The 26,717-nt window shown below is 37.0% G+C and overlaps 1 protein-coding gene across 6 annotated transcripts in view; it reads left to right on the top strand.

Moving 5' to 3' along the window:
- Positions 1 to 26,717, top strand: part of LOC131438310 (POU domain, class 6, transcription factor 2) — a 238,630-nt gene that overhangs the window by 33,312 nt on the left and 178,601 nt on the right. For 5 of the 6 annotated variants that reach the window (XM_058608220.1, XM_058608221.1, XM_058608219.1 and 2 more), the window contains exon 2: positions 4,383 to 4,851. In XM_058608220.1, coding sequence (XP_058464203.1) covers positions 4,543 to 4,851 — 309 coding nt within the window. In that variant the 5' untranslated portion in view covers positions 4,383 to 4,542. Of the gene's footprint in view, positions 1 to 4,382; positions 4,852 to 20,223; positions 20,482 to 26,717 lie in introns of those variants that run through there. The other variant, XM_058608223.1, reaches the window with a different exon arrangement.

The following is a 26,717-nucleotide window of genomic DNA, read 5'->3' as shown; positions in this document are numbered from 1 at the left end:
GTCTTTTATTTTTACATTCAGATTCTATAAGATCGTGAATGTTATTAGAAAAATGTTGAATAACGGATTGTGATTTATTCCGTATTGAATTATTTTTAGCCTTAGGCTTGTTGCCTTTCCGGTTGGACGCAGGCATTTTTGAAATTAATGAAATTTTAAATTAAATTTACTAGGCTAAATTAGTCTTCGATTAGACTCCTAGCTAGCCTTAAAAAAGGCTGATTAATTTCTTAGTCACTCTAATATCACTCTTTGTATCACTCAGTCACTCTAATATCACTCTTTGTATCACTTAGTCACTTAGTTAGTGATTCAGGTAGCCTTGAAAAAGACTGAAGCCTTGAATCAATGAAACTCTAGGTAGCCAGAAAAAAATTCCAGGAGCCAAGAGCTATACGCGTGCGGTGCGAACGACTGTTCAACACCGACGATTATTGTTGACTTTAGGCAGTGCAAAATTCGACCTTCGATACGAGAACTTGAAGGTTTGCTTAAGGAGCAAATGCATCTTGATATTAAACGTGTGCAGTTACTTCAATGCAACAAGACAAACAATGTTGTTTACATCCAGTTTTATAAAGAGTTGGATGCAATTCAATTCGCTAAAGACAATAACAATGTACACTATGTGGAGTATGAAAACATCAAGTACAACATACCAGTATATATGGAAGATAGTGCTATAGAAGTACGTATGCAAGATCTACCCTCAAGCATCTGTGATCCTTATATTCGCAAAACTATGTCCCAGTATGGAGAGATTCTTTCCATCGAAAAAGAAAAGTGGAAAAACTTTTTTCCCGGAATTCTAAATGGCGTACCTTTAATACGCATGCACTTGAAGAAGCTATACATTCTTATGTGATTTTTGGCTAAGATACAAGGGTTCCGTGCAAATCACTTGTTACCTATGACAATCAGGTGTCCACAATCCATATGTCAATATTGCCAAAAAGCAGTTCACTATGGTAAGTCATGTGAAAAACTGGACAAGAAAACATCTGTACCAAAGGACAACAGCGCTCCCTCCCCCTTGGCGATTGATAATCAATGCGATGATAACGTGAGAAGTAGTTGAATTGAATTTGAAAAAAAAAAACGATTATTATATATTATACACTCGAGTCTCTTTTTATAAAAATTATGAGGTTTCTTTTTATGCGAGTTTTCAAAGTTGTGCTTTTTTTAAGTGCGGTACGGTTTTTTGCGGTGCACTTTATTTATGCGGTACGTATCCCCCGCATTAAAAATAACTTGAGTATAAAGACTGTCCCAAAAAGTATGGACGAAATCAAAAACCGCTGCCATTTCGCAATGGTTCAGAATCTGCCAATTTTTATGGCTGCGTCCTGTTGTTCACACTCTAACCACTTGTGAAGTTGTTTATTCGTTTTCATTAGTTTGTTTCGAAATGCGTGGACTTTCAGCAGAACAACGTCGAAAAATTGTGTACAAATGGTGCACAAAACGCGGACTGTCACTGAGAAAGATAGCAAAAATGGAAGGAGTAAGTGATAAAGCCGTGCGAAATGCAATCAAGAAGTTCGGTGAGGATAACACCTTTAAGGGTAAACCGAAAACGGGTCGAAAAAAAGATCCTGCTAACCCTTCGATGGATAAACGCATACTGAAGGCGTTCGAGCAAAAGAAGGAGATTTCAGTTCGGTATGTGATGTGATGTGATGTGATGTGAAGTGAAGCCACCATCAGTTCAAGGACTTGCCAGTGGATGCGGGTAGACTTACAGTAGCTCCGATATGACTCATCCATTCATAATAACAAAAATAATCATAATAATAATAATAATAATAATAATAATAATAATAATAATAATAATAATAATAATAATAATAATAATAATAATAATAATAATAATAATAATAATAATAATAATAATAATAATAATAATAATAATAATAATAATAATAATAATAATAATAATAATAATAATAATAATAATAATAATAATAATAATAATAATAATAATAATAATAATACTAATAATAATAATAATAATAATAATAATAATAATAATAATACATGATGTAATAAACAACAGAATTATATGTTGTAATATACTATGATAAACATTGCACTTTAGGATGGGCTTTAACTTATGAGTCAATTCGCACCCTCTCATTCTGCTACTAACGCAGAAGGCGATAGCACCCAGTCGACGCCGTTCTATTGACCAAATGTCATCATAGACACACGGGGAGGCATGAGATAGGAACTTGTGAGGACTTAGTTATCTCACCATTTGACGACCGAGATTTCAGTTCGGTATGTGGCCAAAAAAGTGGGCACTTTAAAGTCAAATGTTCTTCGTGCTAAAGAACGTTTGAATATTCGAACCTATGAGAAGCAGAAACAACCAAAACGTAGTTCGAAACAAGAAGCATCGATCAGGCCGAGGGTTCGAAAGCTGTACAATACGATTCTTGCTGGAAATTTGAACTGCATAATCATGGACGACGAAACCTACGTGAAACACGATTACAAATCTTTGCCGGGACCACAATATTATACGGTGCGAGAAGGGCAAGAGTTAAACCAATCCGAGACATCGATTGAAGTCGAAAAATTTGGTAAGAAAGCTATGGTCTGGCAAGCAATTTGTAGCTGCGGTAAGATTTCGAAACCCTTCATCACCACTGCTTCAATGAAAAGCGAAATATACATCAAGGAATGTTTACAAAAACGACTTCTACCCATGATTCGAAGCCACAAGGATCCTGTTGTCTTCTGGGCAGATCTTGCTTCTTGGCACTACTCGAAATCAACGGTAGAATGGTGTACTACCAAAATTGCCCACAACTTCGACAAATTGAGGATTTTTGGGCATTAACGAAGGCACATCTTAGGAAACATGTCTCGGCAGCCGGATCCATTCAACAGTTCGAAAAAGATTGGAAAAAAGTGTCAAAACTTGTCGCCAAGAAGTTTGTACGGAATTTAATGAGGAACGTTCGCTAAGTAGCAAATATTGAGAATAATATTCTGTTGTTGTAGTCTAATATTATCAGTATATCGAATAAATTTGAATTTCTAACACTTGTGAATTATTTACAGCGAAATCAAAGTGCGTCCATACTTTCTGGGACAGTCTTTACTCTAGTGTAGTCTCGATTTCGGAATAACGACTTGATAGGGAGCGCAGAGGAGTCATTGGTTTGAATATTAAGTTGGCAATTCAGTGAAAATATGGAAAACCTTTGCATAATGTTTACTGCTACATGCTTTAAATTTCTTGCTTGTTACATCAGCTTCTTCTATTTGAACGTTTTTTTTAATATAATCGGGAGAAGCGCTATTAACGTTCTAAAATTTCTACTATTGTCATTATCATCGAAATACATTTTATCCAATTAATTAGATATTCTGAATACTACTTTCACAATAGAATCTTGTTGATATCAATTGCCTTCAGTAATTCAAACACATTGGAATGTCATTGACCCACTCAGCGTTGTGTGATTCACCGTTTTCAGATACGTGTTTTTCAATGAGCGTTCAGAATGCGGTATAGTAGGCCACGATCGTTACCATGGACCTATGGCGGCTAAATCGTGTTCCACTTGTATACGCTAATATGCCTGCTACGATCTGGCTCATCGTTTGACACTTTCATTCTCCGCGTCGCAGCTGCATTAAAATCTCTTAATTATTTCCATTGTAGAATTTCTTTCTTCTTAATTTCATTTGTGATTCTCTCCCGCCCTCGTCTGGATGGTCGTTGTTGACACGCCGCATGCATTCTTCCCCACGGTGCGATGCGGTTGAATGGAACCTTCCTTCATGTGAAAGATGGCAAATTGTCGTATAATGTGTGCCTGTTGCGAACACGCACGGGATCATACCGTAGAAGAACAGGAGGTACCAGACGAAATACTCTCAATTCATTCTGGTGCTGCCCACGCAATTCTCTGACGCCGGACTCCGCCGCTGTTGATGAGGATGGTGGCGGCAAACTGTATACATAGTGTTATAATGTGATTTAATTTCAAAAATACTGGAGTTATATATCACTGTATGTTGCCTTTAGCTCAGTATATCTCATTTTTGTTGTTTGGATGTGTAACGGATTCAAATGGGTGCGTTTGTATGTTTTGGTCCAGATTTCGTTGTTTTCGCGACTGCCTTTTTTCAATCTGCCACTTTCTTGGCTTTCTTAAGTAGATTTACGAGGGGTGTCACACATGGATTCTGAAAATGTTTGTTTACTTCGCACTGAAATGAGCGCTTTTCGCTATTTTGGTGCCTTCTTACCCCTCGCTTGCGAGGAATGTTACACATGAAATGCCACTTTAATTAGATTGTTTTTATTTGCTTCAAAGTGTCACACGTAACAACCTTAATTTATCTCCCATTTTCACCGCCAGCTCAAAGTCGCCCAAGTCGAAATCCACCTACAACACAGCAGGCGAAATCCAAGCAACCGAGAATAAAAAAAAAACATTCCAAAGCACAAACGCACCATGCCAGATTGTTGCCGTTGTTGTTGTAGTTGTGCCTGTTGTTGAGCACCGGACGTGCTGGAATATGGCGGAAGGGACATTACCACCTCCATCATCACCATCACCAACAGCATCGTCAGCGGGGCCGGCACTACTGGAAACACTACTGGACAGCAACAATAGTGGCAGCAGCGGAATCAACAACAACAGCAAGTTGTGTGGAATGCTTGGTATCAGCATGCCCTGTGAAGCGGCAGGCCACGATTTCAGCAGCGTTCGAAAAGAGCTCGAATTCGCCAGTTCCATTGCGGCACACTATACGGCAGCGGGTCTAGCGGAGAAGGGAGATTCACGAGATCATCATCATCAGCGCGTTGGAAGCTACAAGATTGAGGTAAGTTTTTTGGCAAATTTCGAAAAAAAAACGAATGTTCCTCATGCTACAGGATCTTGGGACTTTAAACTCTAGAAGAACATAGGCCTATTTCTTCAATTCGCCACTATAAATTCAATTTGTTACGAGATTATCGTTTACTGGATATCCAAGTAAGCAGCGAATGCAGTTGCTACGGTAATGCAACTTTGCAAGTCAACGCAGTGAAATAAGGGTATAATTATAAATCAATGCTTGATTTATATTAATGATTGTGCTTAGTGCCATATTCTACTAGGAGCACACATACCACCTCATGCCACTCATGTGCTTATAAGCAAATGTGTTAAGTAAAAAAATTTAAATGAAAACCTCTTCCAAACTACGTGAGCTGGACGAGAATTGTTTCTGCTTGCTGTGTAAAGGGACCAGTTTCGCCAGCCGACCGAAGCTCTGCGGGCTAAACTGGTGGGGACATGATTGAGAACATTAATATGATTTCTGGCGTTCAATTAAAGGCAATTGTCGTCAATCAATGAGTGTGTATCGATATGCCACAGGCGTTTTCTTCGCGTTTCGTTCGGAGGTTGTAAGTCTTGAAATTATAATGCACTGCTGCTCGATGGTAGTTTTATTCATGAAGATCGGTTCCGATGGCTGGTTCGATTGGTTAACGATTGTGAGTCACGAACGTGTACGAAACTGTCTAAATTTCTAGATATACTAAGAAGGTTAATTTTTAAATTATTCATTATAGGTTTCGTTAAGTGGGTGGTATGATTTTTCATGAGGAATAAAGTTTGTAAAATTCGATTCACTCATGCCCTGGAAACCAGTATGGATCAAATTTTAGATGTTTCAGACTGAATCAAGGCTTTTTGATTTTCCTGTTTACGGCGAAGCCATAAAATCGGTTTATACAAAGATTTCGAGTTCATCAACCTATAATTCCGAAACCGGAACTCAGATCGGCGATGATTACCTTCATTTTTTACCTTCCAGGTCTGATAATACAGGATGATGAGTGTTGAATATTTCAATTCGTTATAAGAAGTGACGATGCAGAAACAGGAAAATCTTCTTAGTGGCGATCAAAATTTTTAAAATTGAGCTTAGAAGGATTTCATAGAGATAACCAGGACGATTTCCACAAATGTAAGAATGGATTCAATAGAAAAGTTTTATGGTTTCCGGCTACGGAACAGAATAATGCTCCAAATTTAAAAGTATCATATATTTTTATGTTTCCTTGTTGTCTTCAATTAGAATAAGCCAGCCATTGCATATGTAACTACACACTTATGTTAACGTAACAATAGTTTCAATTCAAACGATGATGTCGAAACATTAATCAGTCTGTTCTCTGGCGTAGGAAAATAGATCCTGGTTTCGTCAACCATTACCAACCGATACTAAACGTCCAACCAAATCCTCATCAGCTTCGCCAAATATGCTTCCGCAGATCGCTTGCGTACATCTTTATTGTTCTGAATAAGCATGTACGGTTCCCAGTGGCGGAATATTTTTCATATTTGCAGAATATTGCTCAAACTATTGCGTGTGTACTCAATACTGATTCTTGAATCGTCTGTTAGCTCGCGCAACTCCACTTTCCAATCATCCAGTGCCATTGTATGGAGTTTGGCCAATGTTATGTGTAATCGCACAGTAGGGCCTGTGGAGTTTCGATCATCACGAGACACTCGAAACCACTATTTCATGATGTAATCGGAAGAAGTACCTGTTTCATATTATATAACAAACTTTTACCTCCCAAAAATGTCTTTTTAAAGAATGTCTTTTTTCATTAAGTTTTATAACAAGTATAAACAACGAATGTGTAAATAGTAGAATGTACCGATAAAAGATTTCGGCCTCCTATCTGGGTACGTGCCTGACCACAGTCAGTTGATGTTTTCTACTTTGTGTACTGTGGAGACTGAGTTCGAGAATCGCTAGTCTTCGCTAATATGACGTAAAGTCGCCATTAACTAAGCTGAAATAGATTCAACAGCCATCGAAATACAGATTGGAAAACGTTAAGTGATGTGAAATGGAAAAAAATTCCATTGAGGCAAGATTCGAACATGTCGACCGTCAACTTTACAATCCGTGGAAAAGTTGTACTTAGTAATGTGATGAAATACTATGCAACTTGATTGAACAAAGCGCCTAACATTCATTCTCTGTATGGTCGATGAAATTGTATTTTTAAGCTTATCCGAATGTTCGCAGATAAACACACAGGAGCTATACTCAGTCATCGATCCATATTTAAAGATGTTTGACATATTGAAGTCAGTGATCTTCTCCTGTGAGATCACGTTTTCGTATGTTGCTATCACATCCTAATATTACTTAAAATTATCCTTCATGCTATTCTGCTGCGTACATTCATGCTTCCTTTATGCATCGAATGTCAAGAGGACTATTACGAACAATTCAATTTGAAGGACGGACAGTATTAAGGTCCAGTCAGACTCTAATCAGGCCCTAAGTCAGTATTTAAAAACCACGGCCATATCGAATGAATCGTTCAATCATATCGAGTCATTATTGACCGATATTCAAACGGAGCTGACCAAAATAAACAACATTAAAAAATATCACTGAAATTTTCTAATCTATCAGAAACTATATGAATGCCTGAATCTCTTGCTGAAGATTTGGGTAAATCAAGAAATACACTGGCAATTAATGCACAGCCGGCAATCGAAAAATGCACTGCAGCTCTACTTCACAAATTTGACGAATTCGAAACAAGAATCGATTCTGACGCTAGTAATCTCAACATAGACATGAAGAAAATCGTCTACCAAATTATGGACGAAGTTAAATTTTTATCGTCAGAATTCTCTAACCCAAGGCCAGGAAAGAAATTCGCCCATCGAAGCCTACAAGAAGAACTATTGGACTGTACTCCTGAACTCGACAGCACAACTTTAGAAACAGAGGAGGAAATTCAAGCATGCAACAGTGGCTGGCGCTTCATTGGAAGTAAAAAAATCTGGAAACGAGACTGGAGTGAGTATGACAAGAAACAGCGCACTCGACGGCTGCAAAAAAAAGCAGAAAAACAAACGGAAATAACGGAAGCGGAAACAACAAAATAATACAAATTTCAACAACAACAAAAACAGAAACAAATATAACAATACCAACAACAGCAACAACAACAGCCGCGACAACAACAACAACAGCAACAACAACAACGACAATAATGTGCACTACAACAGCAACTTCAACACTAATAGTAACAATACCTGCCACAACAATAACAATAATATGTCATTACAATATACAGAGGGGTCTCGTATAACGCGGTTCTTCGGGGGCGTGAAAAGCGAATCCACGATAAACGGGACCCAGAGCATATGGGATTTCGACTGATTGGTGCTGTGAACGGTTATCTCGCTTCGGTCGACAGATAGAGCTATACAATCTTCGGCAAACTTGTTGTAGATACTTAGACCAACAATTTAGTGTAGTTTGATAGGCAATTAGTTGAGAACTGCACCGCCAGGGGTGCTTTGAAAAGTACATGAAATAATACATGAATTACATTAGAAAAAACCGTTTGAACATGAATTGCGAATATTTCATCATCTGGAATCTTTAAACAACTTTTCGAAAGACTCAAAGTTTATTAACAAGTTGAAAGTATATTCCGGATTCACTCCATCAGATGGAATTAGTGTGCTTGCTATGGTGCAAATTTCAATATCAAAACTATGCTCTAGTGCGAAAACTAAAAGATTTAGAGCGACTTTGACTTTTACAAAAATGTTCGGAATGTAGCGGTCTACATTATGAAAATCATATTAGTTAGAAAATAACCCACCCAGTGGCGCTAGTGGGATCACAATTTTGAGAAAATTTGATAAGATAGAATTTTCTTGTTTTCGGGAAGAATGTTCCGCAGTTCAGAACAGATAAAATAGTGTAAACAGTTTTTAAAATATAACTCATTGGTAACCCTAGTGTGCAATTCAGGGTTAAAAATTACTGCTGCTCAAGATCAAACCATATAAACCATTAAATGAATGAGTTTTTATATATCTACAAGGTGGTTTTCTGTAATTGAAAATCAAAATCGAAATCTGGGGTTTTGACTATTTACATAGTTAGATATAATGTTAAGTACAAAAATCGTGACATGTATTGCTTATTCTATTTAATTTAATTTAAATTTTTATTTTTTATTGAACTGTGAAGCCCAATGAAGCGAAAATTTCATAGTCTCGTTCATCATTAGGCCACTTAAGAACTAGAAAGGATGATTAAACACAATTGGGAACAATGAATAAATAGACGATACATTTAAAAAAAGCCGTAATCAGATAATGCTGATTGATTTTTCAGGAATGGATGTGATTGAATATAACGAGATCGAATGTCTAAATTCAGTTTTTTTAACAACAGGATAATCAGCTCGAGATTGTAACAAAATCGGCTACGCAAACGGCTTAGAAGACATTTAAGCGAACGGATGAGAAGTGTTAATCGTTAAATTTATAACGCTTCTGATGGCTGGAAAAATTGTAGCGATCCATCCAAAGGAGACTTGGTATTACATTCATTCCTGTAGTGGGATTTGACCTTCTATTTTAACAGACTTTGCAGCCGATTCAGAGTGTACAGAACCATTGGCTGGTGCTACGATCCGACTGACACTACGAATCCTTCCAGGTCGAGGTTCGAACATACGACAACTGGTTTATAAGACGTCCAAAGGAGACTACAAAGAGTGAACCGGAGAAATTTATTCTGAATGGTTTTGACACGTTGGATGTCAAGTTAACAATATGGAGCCCAAACGACAGCACCATTTTCAAGAATTGCTCGAACCAGTTCACAATATATAGCTCCTGAATTATCACATATTTAAGATATGTCGTATATGTAGTATTGAGCACTAGCGCATATGCTATGCGGAGAGGACACTCTCCATTATGCAGTGAAAGATCTTCCGAACAACTTTCGAGTGAATATTTTTAAATACATTTATGTTTTGCACAGAAACTGGTTCAGGACCACCACCTTTCCAAATAATCAAAATCGTTACGCGTAATCCAACTTTATGGTGTTAAATGCAATATAATTTTGTTCATGCTTTTTTCAATGCGGCTCTGTTGAGGAAGTTCTCAACTAATTTTAATTAAAATATCACGTTTGGTCCTCACAAACACAACAAACTCTCCGAGGTCAGTACAATCATTATATCTAGTAATACAAATAATCAAAACATTAATATAAAGTTCGACTTTCACTCTCCCAAGTTCCTTAGATTTCAGATGTCGATAGCTTGTTCATGTTAATAATCTAGTAGCTTACTAGCGCCTTCTAGGAAAACAGTTTTCGATTTGTCTATCCTCGACCAATTTATTGAAAAACTGACCGATAACCTAACTCTCGTTAACAATTCTGATTTTCAGTAACCGAAGACTACTTTGTAGATACAATACGAGCTGTTCAGTTAATCAAAGAAACCATCTGAATGAGTCAACATAAATTTCCAACTTTGAATTGAACACTAGCGCCACCAAGTGGAGAATTTTCAGATTTTTCACCATCATTCGATATCATCAGAGTTTAGAGATATCACATAATGAATTTTCTATCGTCAAATAGTTAACCTACTTACGACATTCGGTGGACAAGTTCCCAGCTAACATAGTTTTCATAATGTATACCCTGACATTCCTAACAACTTTTCAGCAAAAAAAACCTCTCTATATATTTAAGTTTTTTGATAAAAGCATAATTCTGATAATTCAAATGTTTATTCAAGCACACTAACTACATCTGATGGAATGATTCCGAGTTAAAACATTTGCTGTTTGACAAACATTGAATTCTCTCGCTCTTCAAAATACTACAATTTGCGAGTTATTTGAAGCTCAAATTGTTTTGTCTGTGTTAAGCGAATGATTTATACCATGCATTTTTCAAAGCACCCTTTTCGGAGCAGTTCTCAACTAATTGTCTGTCAAACTACACTAAATTGTTGGTCTAAGTATCTACAACAAGTTTGCCGAAGATTGTGTTGCATTATCTGTCAACCGAAGCGAGATAACCGTTCACAGCCCCAATCACTCGAAATCCCATATGCTCTTGGTCCCGTTTATCGCGGTTTTCCGGCAAAACCGAATCCGGCAACAACGAATACCGGCAAAACCGAATCCGCGTTGTACGAGACCTCACTGTACCTTACCCGTGGACGAAAACTTACTAGCAGCTGCACGGGTTCAATTCTCCGGGCATCCAGGTGCAGATATTGCCTCAAAATTCATAAAATTTCAAAAAGGTGGAACAATCAACCCTTACAAAGGAACAAGAAGTATTCAAAACAACATTACTCCGCTCTTAGGAAGTAATGACATCAAAGCTGCACCACCCACTAACTATGTGAACACATCTACAATATCACAGAACATAAATACGTCTGCAATATCACAGGACATGAATACAGACAGCCAATTCGAAATTGATCCAATGCGTCCTCCCATTGTATGTCTTACTTCACAATCTGCAAATGGTGACGAACGCTTCTTGAAAGCAAGACTTCGTGACCCGAAAATAATGCACGTCGTCCGTCTGTATTTGTCATACATGAAAAATCAACAACCTACAGTATACGTCGAAGGTATGACACCAACTAATATAAAAATGCTATTAGCATCAGAAGGCCTTCCAACAACACATGACCACCTCCTACGAATTTTCATCGAAGTGAATCAGGAATTATGGAATGAAACCTAAGGAAGCGCTGGCCGACTTGGACTCTTATGGAAAATTTTTGATAAGTGAACACATCCGCCGACTCCAACTAATCCGGGAAGCCGAACACAATTTTACAAGGCCGAATTTTCGGAAATAACGACGCTCTCTATCGAGGTAGTGACGTAAGTGACACTACACTTCATTCAAAGCCGCAAATTTCTTCGCATTCACAACAGAATGCGATTGAAATTCTTGTCTACTGTCAGAATTTCAATCGCATGAAAAGCCCAGCCAAAATGAAGGAAATACAAGTTATTCTTGGAACTGAAAGTAGTTGGGACGAAAGCGTAAAATGCGATAAAAAATTTTTGGAAATAACTAACAGATCGGCTGAAAAGTTCGTATCGTTTCTATGAGAGGGCGCCACTAGAATTAAATCCATACCATTTTCAGTTAGTACCAACCTTCAAAAGATACGTGTATAAATTTGACAGCTGTCTGATTATTAGTTTGTGAGATATTGCATTTTGAGTGAAGCTACTTTTGTTATTGTGAAAAAAATTGAAAAAAAGAAATTTCGTGTGTTGATGAAACACTACTTTTTGATGAAAAAAAGTGCCGCCGATACCAAAAAATGGCTTGATGAATGTTATCCAGACTCTGCACCGGGCGAAGCAACAATTCGTAAGTGGTTTGCAAAATTTCGTACTGGTCATATGAGCACCGAAGACGATGAACGCAGTGGACGTCCAAAAGAGGCTGTTACCGATGAAAACGTGAAAAAATCCACAAAATGATTTTCAATGACCGTAAAGTGAAGTTGATCGAGATAGCTGACACCCTAAAGATATCAAAGGAACGTGTTGGACATATTATTCACGAATATTTGGATATGAGAAAGCTTTGTGCAAAATGGGTGCCGCGTGAGCTCACAATCGATCAAAAACAACAACGAATTGATGATTCTGAGCAGTGTTTGGAGCTGTTATATCGAAATAAAACCGATTTTTTTTCGTCGATATATAACAATGGACGAAACATGGCTCCATTACTTCACTCCGGAGTCCAATCGACAGTCAGCTGAGTGGACTGCACGCGATGAACCGAACCCAAAGCGTGGAAAGACTCAACAATCGGCCGGTAAGGTTATGGCGTCTGTATTTTGGGATTCGCATGGTATAATTTTCATCGACTACCTTGAAAAGGGAAAAACCATCAACAGTGACTATTATATAGCGTTATTAGAGCGTTTGAAGGACGAAATTTCAAAAAACGGCCTCATTTGAAGAAGAAAAAAGTTTTGCTTCATCAAGACAATGCACCGTGTCACAAGTCGATGAAAACCATGCTGAAATTGAACGAATTGGGCTTCGAATTGCTCCCTCATCCAACGTATTCTCCAGATTTGGCCCCCAGTGACTTTTTCCTGTTCTCAAACCTCAAGAGAATGCTCGCTGGTAAAAAATTTAGAAGCAATGAAGAGGTAATCGTTGAAACTGAGGCCTATTTTGAGGCGAAGGACAAATCGTACTACAAAAATGATATCGAAAAGTTGGAAGATCGCTATAATCGCTGTATCGCCTCTGATGGCAATTATGTTGAATAATAAAAACGAATTTTGGCAAAAAAATGTGTGTTTCTATTAAACGATACGAACTGTTCAGCCGAACTGTTATAACGTATTACGGCATGACCGTAACTTAGCACTATCCAACAAAAAGTCTGGAGGTGGAGTCTTCATTGCAGTAAGTGCTGACTTTTCTTCCGACAAAATTGAAACAAATAAACACAAAGATGTTTGGACCAAAGTATTTATATCAGGACACAAACATAATTTTTCCTCTGTGTATTTCCCCCCTGAAAATGCTAACAAATCAACTTTCGAACTATTCTTTCAAACCGTAGAACAAATTATGTCGAATATGGAACCAGAAGCTAAGTTACACATATACGGTGACTTTAACCAACGAAACCTTCACTTCATCACCGATGAACAAAATGAATCCATTCTACTTCCAATTGCAGGAGAAAATGAAACACTTCAATTTCTTTTCGACAAAATCTCTTTATTCGGCTTGAATCAAATAAATTCGGTGAAAAATAAACAAAATTCATATCTTGGTCTTCTTTTCACAAACTGTACCGAAGACTTCTGTGTAAATGCCTCACCAAATCCACTCTGGAAAAATGACGCATTTCACACAGCAATTGAATACTCCATTTTGATGTTATGCATGTCTCTCTCAAATGAAATAGAATACGAGGAAGTGCCGGAATACCACAAAACAAATTTTGAAGAAGCAAAACGTTGACTAAGTACATTAAACTGGCAAAATATTTTGAGTATAGAAGGAAACGTCAATGAAGAAGTGGAAAAATTCTATCTAATTATTAACAATTTAATTTCGGAAATTGTACCAGTAAAAAGAAGAAGAAAAAGTCACAATAGCAAATTGCCTGTCTGATTCAATCCGCTAGTGAAAAACCTGAAAAATAGAAAGCAGAAAGCACATAAGACTTATAGAAAAGATAAAAGTGTTATCAATCTACAAAACTACCTCGACATTTGCAATGACCTGAAAATAGCAATCAACTCGGTACACGAAGAATATAATTTTAAAATCGAAGGCGAAATCTAGGAGCATCCTGAAAATTTTTTTAGCTTTGTTAAAACAAAACTGAAGAATAACAACGGAACTACTGGAAATAATAGCACTGAAATTTGTAATTTATTTGCAAAATTTTTACAAGAAATATGGTACATCATATGCCGAGACAGATCGTGAACGTGACTACTTTTCCTTTAAACCGGAGCTTTCTAATGACATCAGTGTCAATCAATTATCAAAGCAAGAGATATTCAATGCACTTGAAAACCTCAACGCAGCAAAGGGACCTGGACCTGACGGAAAAGCACCAATATTTTTGAAACAATTAGCTACTGAGCTGACAACACAATTACAACATCTCTTCAACTTATCTCTAAGAACAGGAATATTTCCAGAAACATGGAAATCCTCCTTCTTAGTACCGGTCTTTAAATCAGGCTCAAAATCAGACATACGTAATTATCGAGGAATTGCCATTATCTCGTGCATTCCAAAATTATTTGAAAAAATTATCAATGGGAAAATATTTCAACAAGTAGAAAATTACATAACCCCAAAACAACATGGCTTTTTCAAAAGGCGTTCTACGTCAACAAATCTCCTGGAATTCATTACATTCACTTTGGAAGCTATGGACTATGGAAATTATGTCGAAACAGCAGACATTGACAAACCATAATTACTATTCAAAATTGACATACCATAATTACTATTCAAAATTAAAAAATATGGCATGGAACAAAAACTTTTAGAATGGCTTGAATCATATCTCACAAAACGTAAACAAATTGTACGCTATCAAAACACATACTCCAAATCAATAAATGTCACTTCAGGTGTTCCCCAAGGTTCACATTTAGGCCCTCTTCTTTTTATCATGTATGTAAATGACATTTCCTTCTTACTCAATCATCTAAAAGTACTTGTAATGCAGACGACATGAAGCTCTTAATGGAAATAACAAATGCTGTAGATGCTGACGTATTCCCATATGAAATTAACGTATTCAACATTTGGTGTAATAAAAGCGTACTCCAACTAAACGTTAAAAAATGTAGTTCACTAACGTTTAGTAGAAAAATTATGTCTCCTACTATTAACATATATTTAGGAAACCAACCTGTAGAAAAATGTAAAATTATTAGAGACCTAGGCGTAATTTTAGCAAATAGTAGGTTAGGCTTCATTAAACGTTTTAGTCATTATTTTCAAGACCCTTAAACAATAATATTATTATATACAACATACGTCAGGCCATTTCCTCTTCCATCATATAAAGCGCGTTGTATGCTCATAAACTTACAAACACTCGAAGAACGCCGCAAAGCTACAATGCTTTATTTTATCAACGACATTATTTCTCAACGAGTACAATCTGAATCATTGCTTTCACAACTAAAATTTTATGCTCCTAGTCGCCATCTCAGAAGTCGTCAAATATTTTCGGAACAAAAATATAAAACAAATTATGCCAAAAATAATCCTATTAATCAAATAATGCGCTTTTATATCAAAAACTACCAAAAAATCGATCTTACTATGTCCAGGAAACAAATAAAAGAAAAATTGAAACCGAATCGTAGAAATAATGTATAGCATATAAGAAACCATTGTAACTTTTTTGTCTGTAGTCTACATTTGTTTGACGAATAAATAAATAAATAAATAAATTTCGAAATTGGCGGTCACCAGTGAGCCCAAATACACGAACTCGTCAATTACCTCGATAAAGCTTGCTTCAGATAGAATTGGAACAAAGACAATTGCCTGTATTTCAGTTATTTATTATTGAATTAAAGATCTTTTTTTTATACTAATGTAGCGTTTTCTTCATACTTTTAAGAAAAATTACGGATAAAATTATTCGTCACGGTTTCGAAGGAATTCTCGGATTTTTTCCTGTACCACGGCTCATTTTGCGGCGCACACCTTCTTCGTCCATCGTTTTAGCTCCACCACCAGGCCGTCATCTGGTTGATGTCTTTGATAACCTTTCCCTTTGCCTTGATTCTCCTCTTCATGATTGCTAAGTATTTCTCAATAGGGCGGAACTGGGGGCAGTTGGGTGGGTTAAGGTTTTTCGGAAAAAACTGGACCCCTTTCTCTGCATACCGTTATTGAACGACTTTGCTGTAATGACAGCTTGCCAAATCTGGCCAAAACATTACAGGATGGTCTTGGGATCGAATTAACGGCAAAATTCGTGTTTGAAGACACTCTTTTTGGTATAGTTCCGATGTCATTGTCTTATTTGTAACGAAAATTTTGCCACAGCTGCAAATGCCCTGCCAAATCATAAATTTTCTTGCAAATTTGTCGGCAAAAACAAATTTAAATTTGGCTGGAACATTTCCCCGAGCCGTTGCCAAAAAAAAATTTTTACTAGGGATTTTCTTGAAGTCAGCCTTGGCATAGGTTTCATCGTCCATCAGAAGACACCCGTTGAACTTGGTCAGCACCTGGTCATATAGTTTCCGAGCACGAATTTTGACCACACTATTCTGTTTTATGGTCCGATTTGGCTGTTTACTACTCGATACGACTTGATTCCTTCCCGGAGTCGAGTTCTCCTCACGGTACTATGGGCAGCACCGAATTTTCTGGCCAAATCACGGTCCGACAGATTAGGATTCCTCTTAATCGTCTTCAAAATCTTACCACGCAGTTTCCGGTCGACAGTTCCACTCCGACGATTGGCTTGAGGCTTCTGAATCGTCGTCAATGTTTCCTTATACTGTTTGATAATGCTCCATACGGTATTTCTGGTCAATTTCAGCTGTTTAGCTAGCCTAGATGCAGACCATAATGGATTTTCCAAATAACTGTGCACAATTTTTTCCCTTCTTTTGGCTCCCATGTTGATTGTTTACAAAGTACAGTCGATTTGCGGAATGTCAAAAATCATACGTGAAGCTGACAAAATTCCCGACACGTGGGCGCCAAGAACTTCCAAATCCGTCCGCTAGGAGCGCCACAATATGAGCAAAAGTTTGTTCCAATTCTAAATGAAGCAAGCTTTATCGTCACCATCTATCAATATTCGTGGTGGGAGGCGTAGTATTTCTTCTCTGGAACCTCTTTTTCTTATGTATTTTGTTCTTGACGCATTTATGGCCAGTCTGATGCGCATAGCTTCAGCTTTTAGTCCGATGTATGTTTCCATCATCTTCTCAAGGTTACGTGAGACAATATCAACATCGTCAGCGAAGCCAAAAAGTTGAACAAGATACAAGAGAGTCCGTCACCTTGTCGTAGCCCTCTCCTAGATTCGAAGGGACTCGAGAGCGTCCCAGATTCTCGGACGTAGCACATCACTCTATCCATCGTTGCTTTGACCAATTGCGTCAGTTTATCCGGAAATCCGTATTCGTGCATAGTTTGCTATAGCTGTTTTCGATCGATGGTGTCGTATGCCGCTTTGTAGTCGATGAATATATTCATGACACTTCTGGAGTACTTGTCTTATCGCGAATATGTGGCGCGGGCTCTTGTAAATCCCGCTTGGTACGGCCCTATGAATTCCTTAGCTATTGGTGATAGACGACAACAAAGGATTTGGGAGAGTACCTTGTAGGCGGCGTTCAACAATGTGATTACGCGGTAATTTCAACAATCTAGCTTATCACCCTGTTTGTAGATGGGATATATTACTTCTTTCATCCATTCCTGCGGTAGAATCTCCTGCTCCCAAACTATAGAAATCATAAAGTGCAGCGCTCTAGCCAGTGCCTATTCTTCATGTTTGGGCACCTCGCCAGGCAATTGGCCATTACCGACGGCTTTGTTGTTCCTCAGCTTGCCAATCTCCTCACTTATCTCCCAAAACAGAGTTGAACCTTTGTACTTTCTTATGAATTGCTTAAGAGGTTACATATTCTCCGGCTCATATTTTTGATTTCTCTAGCATCGAATAATTAATGTTTTGTTATGTTTGTGAAAAAAGTTTTATCGCTACATATGAAAGGTAGATTGTACGACCCCTGTCGCAAAACGCTTTATTTTTTTTTGCAATGAATCGAATAAGTCCAAATCTTTAGGAGTTGTTTCTAATTGTTATAGCTAGTTTGTGAACGAAGGATTTCGCGAAAAAAAGTTGTTGCATAATTGGCAATGTTTTTTTTTCGAAATAATCAATATTTGTACATTTTTACGTGCTAAGAATGTATTCATCTGAATTGATATCGTTTGTGTTTCCAGGTATCTGAATTACGATTAAGGTGAAGCAATTACCAGATACCTTGGAACACAGAAGATTTCAAAAACACCTGATAATAAATCCTAATTGAAAACAGAACTAACTCAAGCACACCAGCGGATGATTTCGGTGAGTCTTCGTCCTTTCGATGATAAGGTTGAAACTGTCCTCTCCTTCTTCCTTATACTTCCTTTCCAGTGAACGATGTATCAGAAGACATGAAGAGATCCCCTCATTCAATGACTGAATCACGTACAAAATAAATGCCAAAACCGACAAAAACTAAATATATTATAAAAGTTGAACAAAACGCTAGTATTGGAGGACTGGCTTCTCACCGAAACAACTCCGATTGACGAAGTTGGCCTGGGAGTAGTATGAAAACCCATGACGCAGAAACCTCATTTGACTTGGGATAGACTAAGCAGTACTAGAAGAACTTCCAAACAGGCTACCGAGTACATTGACTTCATACAACATGCAGTACCGTACGTTGCAGTACCAGGTTGGACCTAGCTGGACCGAAGTTTATAATATTCTTCTTCATTCGGTCCGCAGAATTCGACGTCTTAATATGTAATGGTCAAAATTCATAATTCAAACATAATAGAAAATTCATATTTAAATTAAGTTTTCCATCTTCTGACGAAAGAGGGATGGTTGGCTGCCTCTTACGCTAGGAAGTATACAAACAAGCTCGAAACACATAACTTGCATTATTAGTATCATCTGGCTTGAGGAGGTTTTCTTTTTATTCCGACCGGTTGAGGCGAATCACCGCAAACGTGGTGTATGGGAAGGTAGGGCAAGACGGTCATAGGGATACGACCCATGCTGGCTGGTCTTGGTGCGCCTATAAATAAGAGCAAATATTTTTCATTTTCACAATAATAATAGTCAGCTTGAAACTAATATAAGGATATTTTGCATCATGCTTGAATGCCTGTTCGTATGCAGTTTCTGGTAGGAAAAGTTGAACTTCAACTTTCTGGCTTGGGCAAGAAAGCGATGGGTAGGGTTACCACCCCAACCATAGCACATAAGTCACGGCTCACATGCACGGTTCGATTTTCTTGAGGCTTGCCGTCTATCGGAACAGACTGAATAGAAGAACAAAAAGCAATTGATTTATAATTAATGCGGCAAATATTTTTCTATACCTGAAAGTATCGAAAGATAAACTTTGTACATCACAAAGTTTTGAATCAATAATAATAATTATAATGATAATAATAATACTAATAATAACAATAATTATAATAATAATAATAATAATAATAATAATAATAATAATAATAATAATAATAATAATAATAATAATAATAATAATAATAATAATAATAATAATAATAATAATAATAATAACAATAATAATAATAATAATAATAATAATAATAATAATAATAATAATAACAAAAACAACAGCAATATTAATGGCACATAGTTGCTGCATGATATTGGTCAGTATGTTTATAAATATGCACTTGATGGAAACGCATAGTATCAAAAAAATTTAAAATGGATTCGGTTTGAAATATATCCTTGACTTGATTTGACCATCTGGATTGGTTTTTTTTTCAAACTTCAGTAAAGTAGCACCGCCTAACATCGCGAAGGGATGGCCTCAGATAAATGTGTTGAAAAATCGACACTTTTTCTCTCTAATATATTGTATTTGTATTTTGCATTGGCTTTGGTTGCTACACGCTCCAAACAACGACTATCGGTTATCGCTCTAAAATGCAAATCGCACCTTCCCACCCCCGCTCATACATATACGAGGAAAAACCCCTGCGAGTACATATTTCATCTGTGATCAAATGATTAGGGTGAACTGTTTCCTTCGCCGCCAACTGCGATTCAGTTTCTTTCCAATGTTAATCACGGAAGGATGGTTCGCATTTCGACATTGCTTTGACTCGTTGTACGATCTCTCGTTCGGTAGCCGCCGTTATTGATTACATCGTTTAGTTTTTCAACTTTTACCAGTAATTTAATGTACATATTTATTCCCCTTGGTGTTGTGTGTTTGAGTGTGCGTTCGTGGTGCGAGGATCAATCCGGCCCATTTAGCTTCCCCTTTGAAATCCCATCCATGTAGTGCCATTCGTTTATCGTTGAGAGGTAAGTCCACCCGGTACTGATTTATTGATTTGCGACTGCGAACTGATCATTTCGATAATTGGTTTCGACCCCTCCTTGTCTCCCGAGTAGCGAAGGTGAGTGCGAGTTGCGCTGCAAAGAGAAGATTATTTTTCCCAGATCTTGCAGCTTCCTGACGCTTTTGGGTCGAATCGGATCGACCAGGAGATATGGTGGCTAAGTCCGTACCTCCTGCGTAAGCCTCGCGCACCAGACTCTACTCGAATTTGGCTTACATTCTTAGCGGTTTCTTATTCGTATTTAATTTATCCGCTAAAGACATGTGCTGCTCTCGTTGGCTACGTTCATGCGTTTATTGGCATACTTGCCTTGAAGTAAAAGGAAAGAGCATTTGTATTTAATATTATTTTTCCTTTACCTACAGACGTCATATGCATCTCATTAATAATTAATTACAAATTACATACGCCTACGTTTCTTCAATAAATTTTACACTAGTGCAACATTTCTGGACAGGTTAAGGGTAGGCACGGTCGGGATCCGTGGCATTCGTTCTCGTTTGTGCAAGGTTTACACAGAAGTTAGTGTGTGTGTGTATAATTTTAATTCATCCACTAAATAATTTTTATGTTTTCTCTTGCTTCGGCATTCTACTAGCGTGGCATGGCGTGCCGTGGCGCATATCTTCGCGATTACGGTGCGAGGGTGCGGCGATCTCTGAGAATGCAATTTGCTATATGCTGGCTCCAGAGCACAGTGGGAGATCGGATCGATCGATCGTGGCAAGAACGGCACGAAACTGATCGATTGTTTTCTGATGCTTGTCACATGTGAAGCTTAACAGTCTTGTTGATGTTTCAATTCCAGGGTAACGTTGAACTACAGTTTGGTCATCGAAGGCACAGCTTGCACTTATTTTGATGGAAGTTAACTTCTAGTTATTATTATATCTAGTTAAATCTAGTTATTTTGAATCAGACAAAGATACAAATGGTAGCGTTATAACATGAACAATGGAAAAGTAATGTAATTTTGATCGCTTTCGTACCAATAAGCTGAAACTGTTTCAACTCAAATCGAACATTTTAAAAACCTGCTTCTCCTCGGTTCGTCTCGTCACCCTGAAGTTTAATTGGAGCATCCCGATCAACAAGGGAGAACAAAATTGTATCTGGGCTTGTTTCGTTTTTTCTATCTAAATTAGTCATAATCTTGGTCTCGTTAATAGTTAAAATACCAGAAATTATAACTCAATTTAACCTAGGTGGTAACAAAATTGTTACAAACCTTGATATGAAAATATCAATATTATATCTAAATTTGTTACAAATTTAGTACGACTTTTCAGCTATTATTATCCATTTTTTGGAGGGAAAGGCTTTACCGTGCGAATCTAAAAATAGTTTTGATTTGCCATAAAAAAGTCATGCAGTTACGCGGACTTGTGGTTTCGAACCGGGAAGTTTTGAGTTGCTAACATACGCTACGATTGCATTGGGGCATGAGAACCCACTGAGGATAGCAGGATATATTGGCATCATATAATAGCTAGTGTAAGTCTATATTGCTCTCCACCTTTTTCGTCGTTTCCTTCAAAACGGCTAATGAATGACAAAGGGGCTATTTTAGAACTATGAGCAAACTTTTTTTGGTGTTGAAGAATAGTAATAAATGAACGGAAATGACTAAATTCAGTGAAACAAATTTCTTACAACCTTACAGAATCTGAGGAAGTGTACTAATGAATGATAGTTTTTCAGTTTTTTTTGTGCCAAGAGGGCCGACTTTCATTCAAATCAGTTTGCTCGTTCAGTTGAAGTAGTGAATTGGTCTGTACGTGTATGTATGTCGATTGGCGGGCATATTTGATTAAAATGTTCACTTAATTTTCTCGGAGATTAGATTAGATTAGAATAAAAATTCGTTGGAAAGACAGTGCAAAATCTAAAGAAGTATGTAATATCGATTCGATTAGCAAGTTTTTATGATTGATGATCAATCAATTCACTATTAGTCAGATTAGTTTGCGATATCCGCTGCCAGAAGCCCCGCAAGTAATGTTCAAACACCATCGAAATTGAACTTTTATTGCGGGTTGATTGTTTGATATCTATCTAGATTGACTTACAGAAAAATGATTCAAATGGAAGGTCTCATAATGCGGGTCGGTTGCTTTAAACTCAACATTGCAAATTTTAAATTCCAGCCCACGGTTCCGGATTGGAAGTAATCAAGATACTACGAAATGAGACTATGTTTTTTTCCCTTTATGGGCTACTCTGGCCGAAGGGGGTGGTTACAACGATCCGCACTTTTCATACCGGACAAACTAGGCTATGGTGCCAAAATGAACACTAGTAACGAAGGAGGAAACATTCCAGCATGTAACCCAAGCGACAGATTCCTTTACGGTTATCAATTTGCAACGAAAGATGCGAATAGGGGGGGGGGGGGGTTACGCGCCCTGTAGCTCATCATCCAAAGCCTAGGGAAGATACTACGTAATGAGACTATCAAAAATTTATCAGATATGGATAGATTGAACTTTTCAAATCGAAGGTGCGATAAATCGTTTTTGTCTGATGCAGGAATGTAAAAATGTTCATGCAATGATATAGATAACAACGGGAAAAATGCGATATCTGCAATTCGTAGATCTTATTAATTGATGACCTAACCAACTTATTTCGATTTTACTGGTTTTGAATCCAAAAGTTGTGAAAGTGATTCGATATTACTTTAGTTTTCTTTAGGCCATATCATCAGCGCCACCAGTGAACATTTTTCAATGTAATATTAGCAAAGCTTTTTATTTAGATTCAATCAACAAATCATATCAATCAAAGTTTGAGTAAAACAGCTATTTTATTAGCAAACCCCTTGTTACCTTCTAAGTAGATGTTAAGAGTTTATAAATGGGAGTGATAAGCATCTAATATGCATCTCTACAAAATCGGCAAATCACAAACATGAATAATATTCAGCTAAAGCCTAAAATCAATATCCTTGACCCACCACAACTACGTAAAGAATCATCAGATTAACATAGTATAAAGTACAGCAAGAACTACAGATAAATCCATACGAGTTTATTTAAGAATTTGTTTTCTCTATTTCCTGTACATCCGGGGTCCGGTAAAACTAAAGTCGCTATTTTCAATCTGCAACTAAAACAACTAGAAATCGAAAAAGTATTGAGCTGAGTTTAGATTTTGTTTTTCGTTTATTGCAGCGTCACTTTTGAAGACGTTTTGAAATTTTTAACACTTCTCACTCTGTTTTTTTTTTTGGAAACAATGGGTCACCGATAAAGTTAAATAATTCAAGCATTAATTTGATTCCAAGCTTATGAAAATCATCTCTGAGGAAACATTGCAGAATTCAATGAACTGAGTCGAATGCTATATCACTTTAACCGATATTCATGACTCGAATTTAAAAGCTTGTGCCTTACCCCTCATTGTTCGAAGGAGAAAAAGCGCAAAATCATCTTAAAAATATTTATTTTCAGTTTAAAATTAATATTTGAATGAAAACTTTACATAATTTAAGTAAGAATTACTTAGGGACGTTCTCAAATTTGAAATTTTGGCCGACTTTTCAAAATCAAATACCAAATTATTGTTTTCAAAAGCATCTTCAGGTATGTGAAATTGGAAAATATGTTTTTAATGCTCTTTATTGAAGCATAACATTACTCGCGTTGAAAGTCAAAAACAAGATCGACAAAAGTGTTTGAACTCTTTTTTCCTCAATTCTCTAGTATAGTTTTACCTGAAATATAACGGCCCTTAATATAGTATCTGGACTTGCTATAATCTTAATAAAATCTGAATGTTTGTTTCTGATTTGGAATCATATTTATAACATAATGAGATATGAATATTCAGATCATACATAATTTTGATAGAATCCTGTTATGCTCTGTTGATCGGGATATCACAATAAAATAATGAATCCGGAATAAATCCAATAGGCTTCTAGTGCACCTGCGTTTTTTTTCAACATAAATTTTTTTTAGCAAAATTCCATCACTCCTATGTTCTACCTTGATATCTATTTTTTGTTTCCATCACATCTAAATTTTCATACAGAATGTGTGTGCCGAGCAAATGCAAGGGTTTTTATTTATGTATTTTGCCTAAAAATGAAAATAGTATTATATTTGATCGGAAATGATTTTATTGTTTTTCAAAATATTCCCCTAGATGATCAATACACTTACGCTTGAATCGATTTTCATAACATTTTTTCGATTCTGGAGGTACCCCCAAAACATGATTTTTGAACGCTCGAACAGTTTCTTCAGGAATGTTGAATCGCTCTTCACACAGTTTATTCTTTATGGAAGGGAACAAATAGAAGTCGTTAGGTGCCAAGTCAGGAGTATACGGCGGGTGGTCCATCAATTGAACGTTTTGGGTGTCAAATATCTGGTTGTGTGAGCCGATGTCTGAAAGTTTGCATTATCGTGATGAAGAATGATTTTAAGTCTTTACGTTTACCTCCATTTCACGGTAAGTCACATGGCGATCTTCCATCATCAGACTTTTCACAGAATCGATGTTATCTGGCAAAACAACTGATTTTTGACGACCTTCTCTGATTTCATCACCAGGCGAACTTCGACCACGATTGACTTCGTTATACCAGTTTTTTACAGTCGCATAGGATGGTGTTATACAGCCAAAAGTCGAACTAAGTTGATTGAAGCACTCTCGTAATAAATCATTGCACGAAAATGCTCGAGATTTAATTCAATTCAGTTCAATTCAGCTCGACAAACTGAGCGAATGTCCGCGAGCGCGCGCGCGTGTGTGTGTATGTATGTGTGTCTGTATGTGTGTTGTCAACAAAGAGGTCGAGATCTCAGAGATAGCTGGACCGATTTTGATCAAACTAGTCGCAAATGAAAGGTCTCCCCGTTACACAGTACGCTATTGAATGGTTTTGAGATCGGATGTTTACTTTTTGAATTATACGAAGCTTTATGTCAAAATTTCAATGTTTTTTGACAGCATCTTGAAAACAAAATATTCTTCCAGACTTAGATTCCGCACGGTAATAGCTATCCAACAAGCTATAGATTGTTCAAATCCGTCCATTTTCAACGGAGATGTCGACATTTTTGTGTAAGCAACTTTTCCCTCTATTCCAGCAGTAGGAGTTTTGAGCGCTGTATGACAAAGCAATGCTTGGGAGCAACGTAAATCATGATTTTTCATACTGTTACATACAATTGTTTCTAAATACAAAAAATACTGTGTACGAATATGACATATGTAATCCAGATGATGGCAGAATTTTAATTATATTGTTTTAAACTACTTACAGCAATACATACTGGAAGAACATAACACCCATATACCATTCGAATCAGTTCGTCGAGCAAATGCGTGTATGACAAATAATTTCACTCAATTTTTTTCGGAGATTACTCAACCGTTTTCTACAAACTCAGATTCATATGAAAAGTTGTATGTTCCCAAACAAGATTCTTGAATTATGTTCGGTTCCGACATCTGGTTCCAGAACTACAGGATGATATGTGAAACGAAATTAAAATTGTGTAACTCATTTTTTCTCGTAGATGGTTGAACCGATCTAAGAACATCTTGCTTTTCAGTCAGATCCAACTTCCGGTTGCGGAGATACAGGGTGATTAGTATACAAATGTCTATTTCACATAAATTAATCAGGTTTATCGGGTTAGCAGATTTGGATAGTCGATAACCAAATCAACTTATTTCAGTTTTAGTGGTATCAATTCGATTCGGAAGGATTGGAATTCGATACGATTTGCAGTTTAGACATTACAGAGTAATGAGTGATTAAAATCTCGAATTGCACTTGAAACGACGGTCATTAAAATAATGTCTTGAAAACTTAAAAAACACCGAAGAATATTCATTCAAAAAACACATGCGAATTGATAAAATAAGGTGGATTAAGCACGTTTTTTCATGAAAGAGTAGTTTTGAGAATCTCATTAAAAATCGTGTTAATTACAAAGAATATCATATGATAATATGATTTACGTTTCGTCTTCGACTCATCCAAACATGATCAATTCTTGTAGAACTGCCAGTGCAACGTATCAGTTCAACATTACCCGCTAAGCAAACTTAAAGTTCAACTTTACTTAAGATTCACTTTTTCCGAAGTGCCAATTAAAAAAGGCGGGTGGGTAATGCCAGAGACACAACTGGATGTCGTGAATACGAAAAAAAACTGGCACGCTTCCTTCACACTTCCGA

This window comes from Malaya genurostris, chromosome 3, assembly GCF_030247185.1.
Source record: "Malaya genurostris strain Urasoe2022 chromosome 3, Malgen_1.1, whole genome shotgun sequence".
In the NCBI taxonomy this organism is placed as follows: Eukaryota; Metazoa; Arthropoda; class Insecta; order Diptera; family Culicidae; genus Malaya; species Malaya genurostris.
Note: the sequence above shows the minus strand (reverse complement) of the source record. Positions and strands in the feature narration are given on the sequence as shown.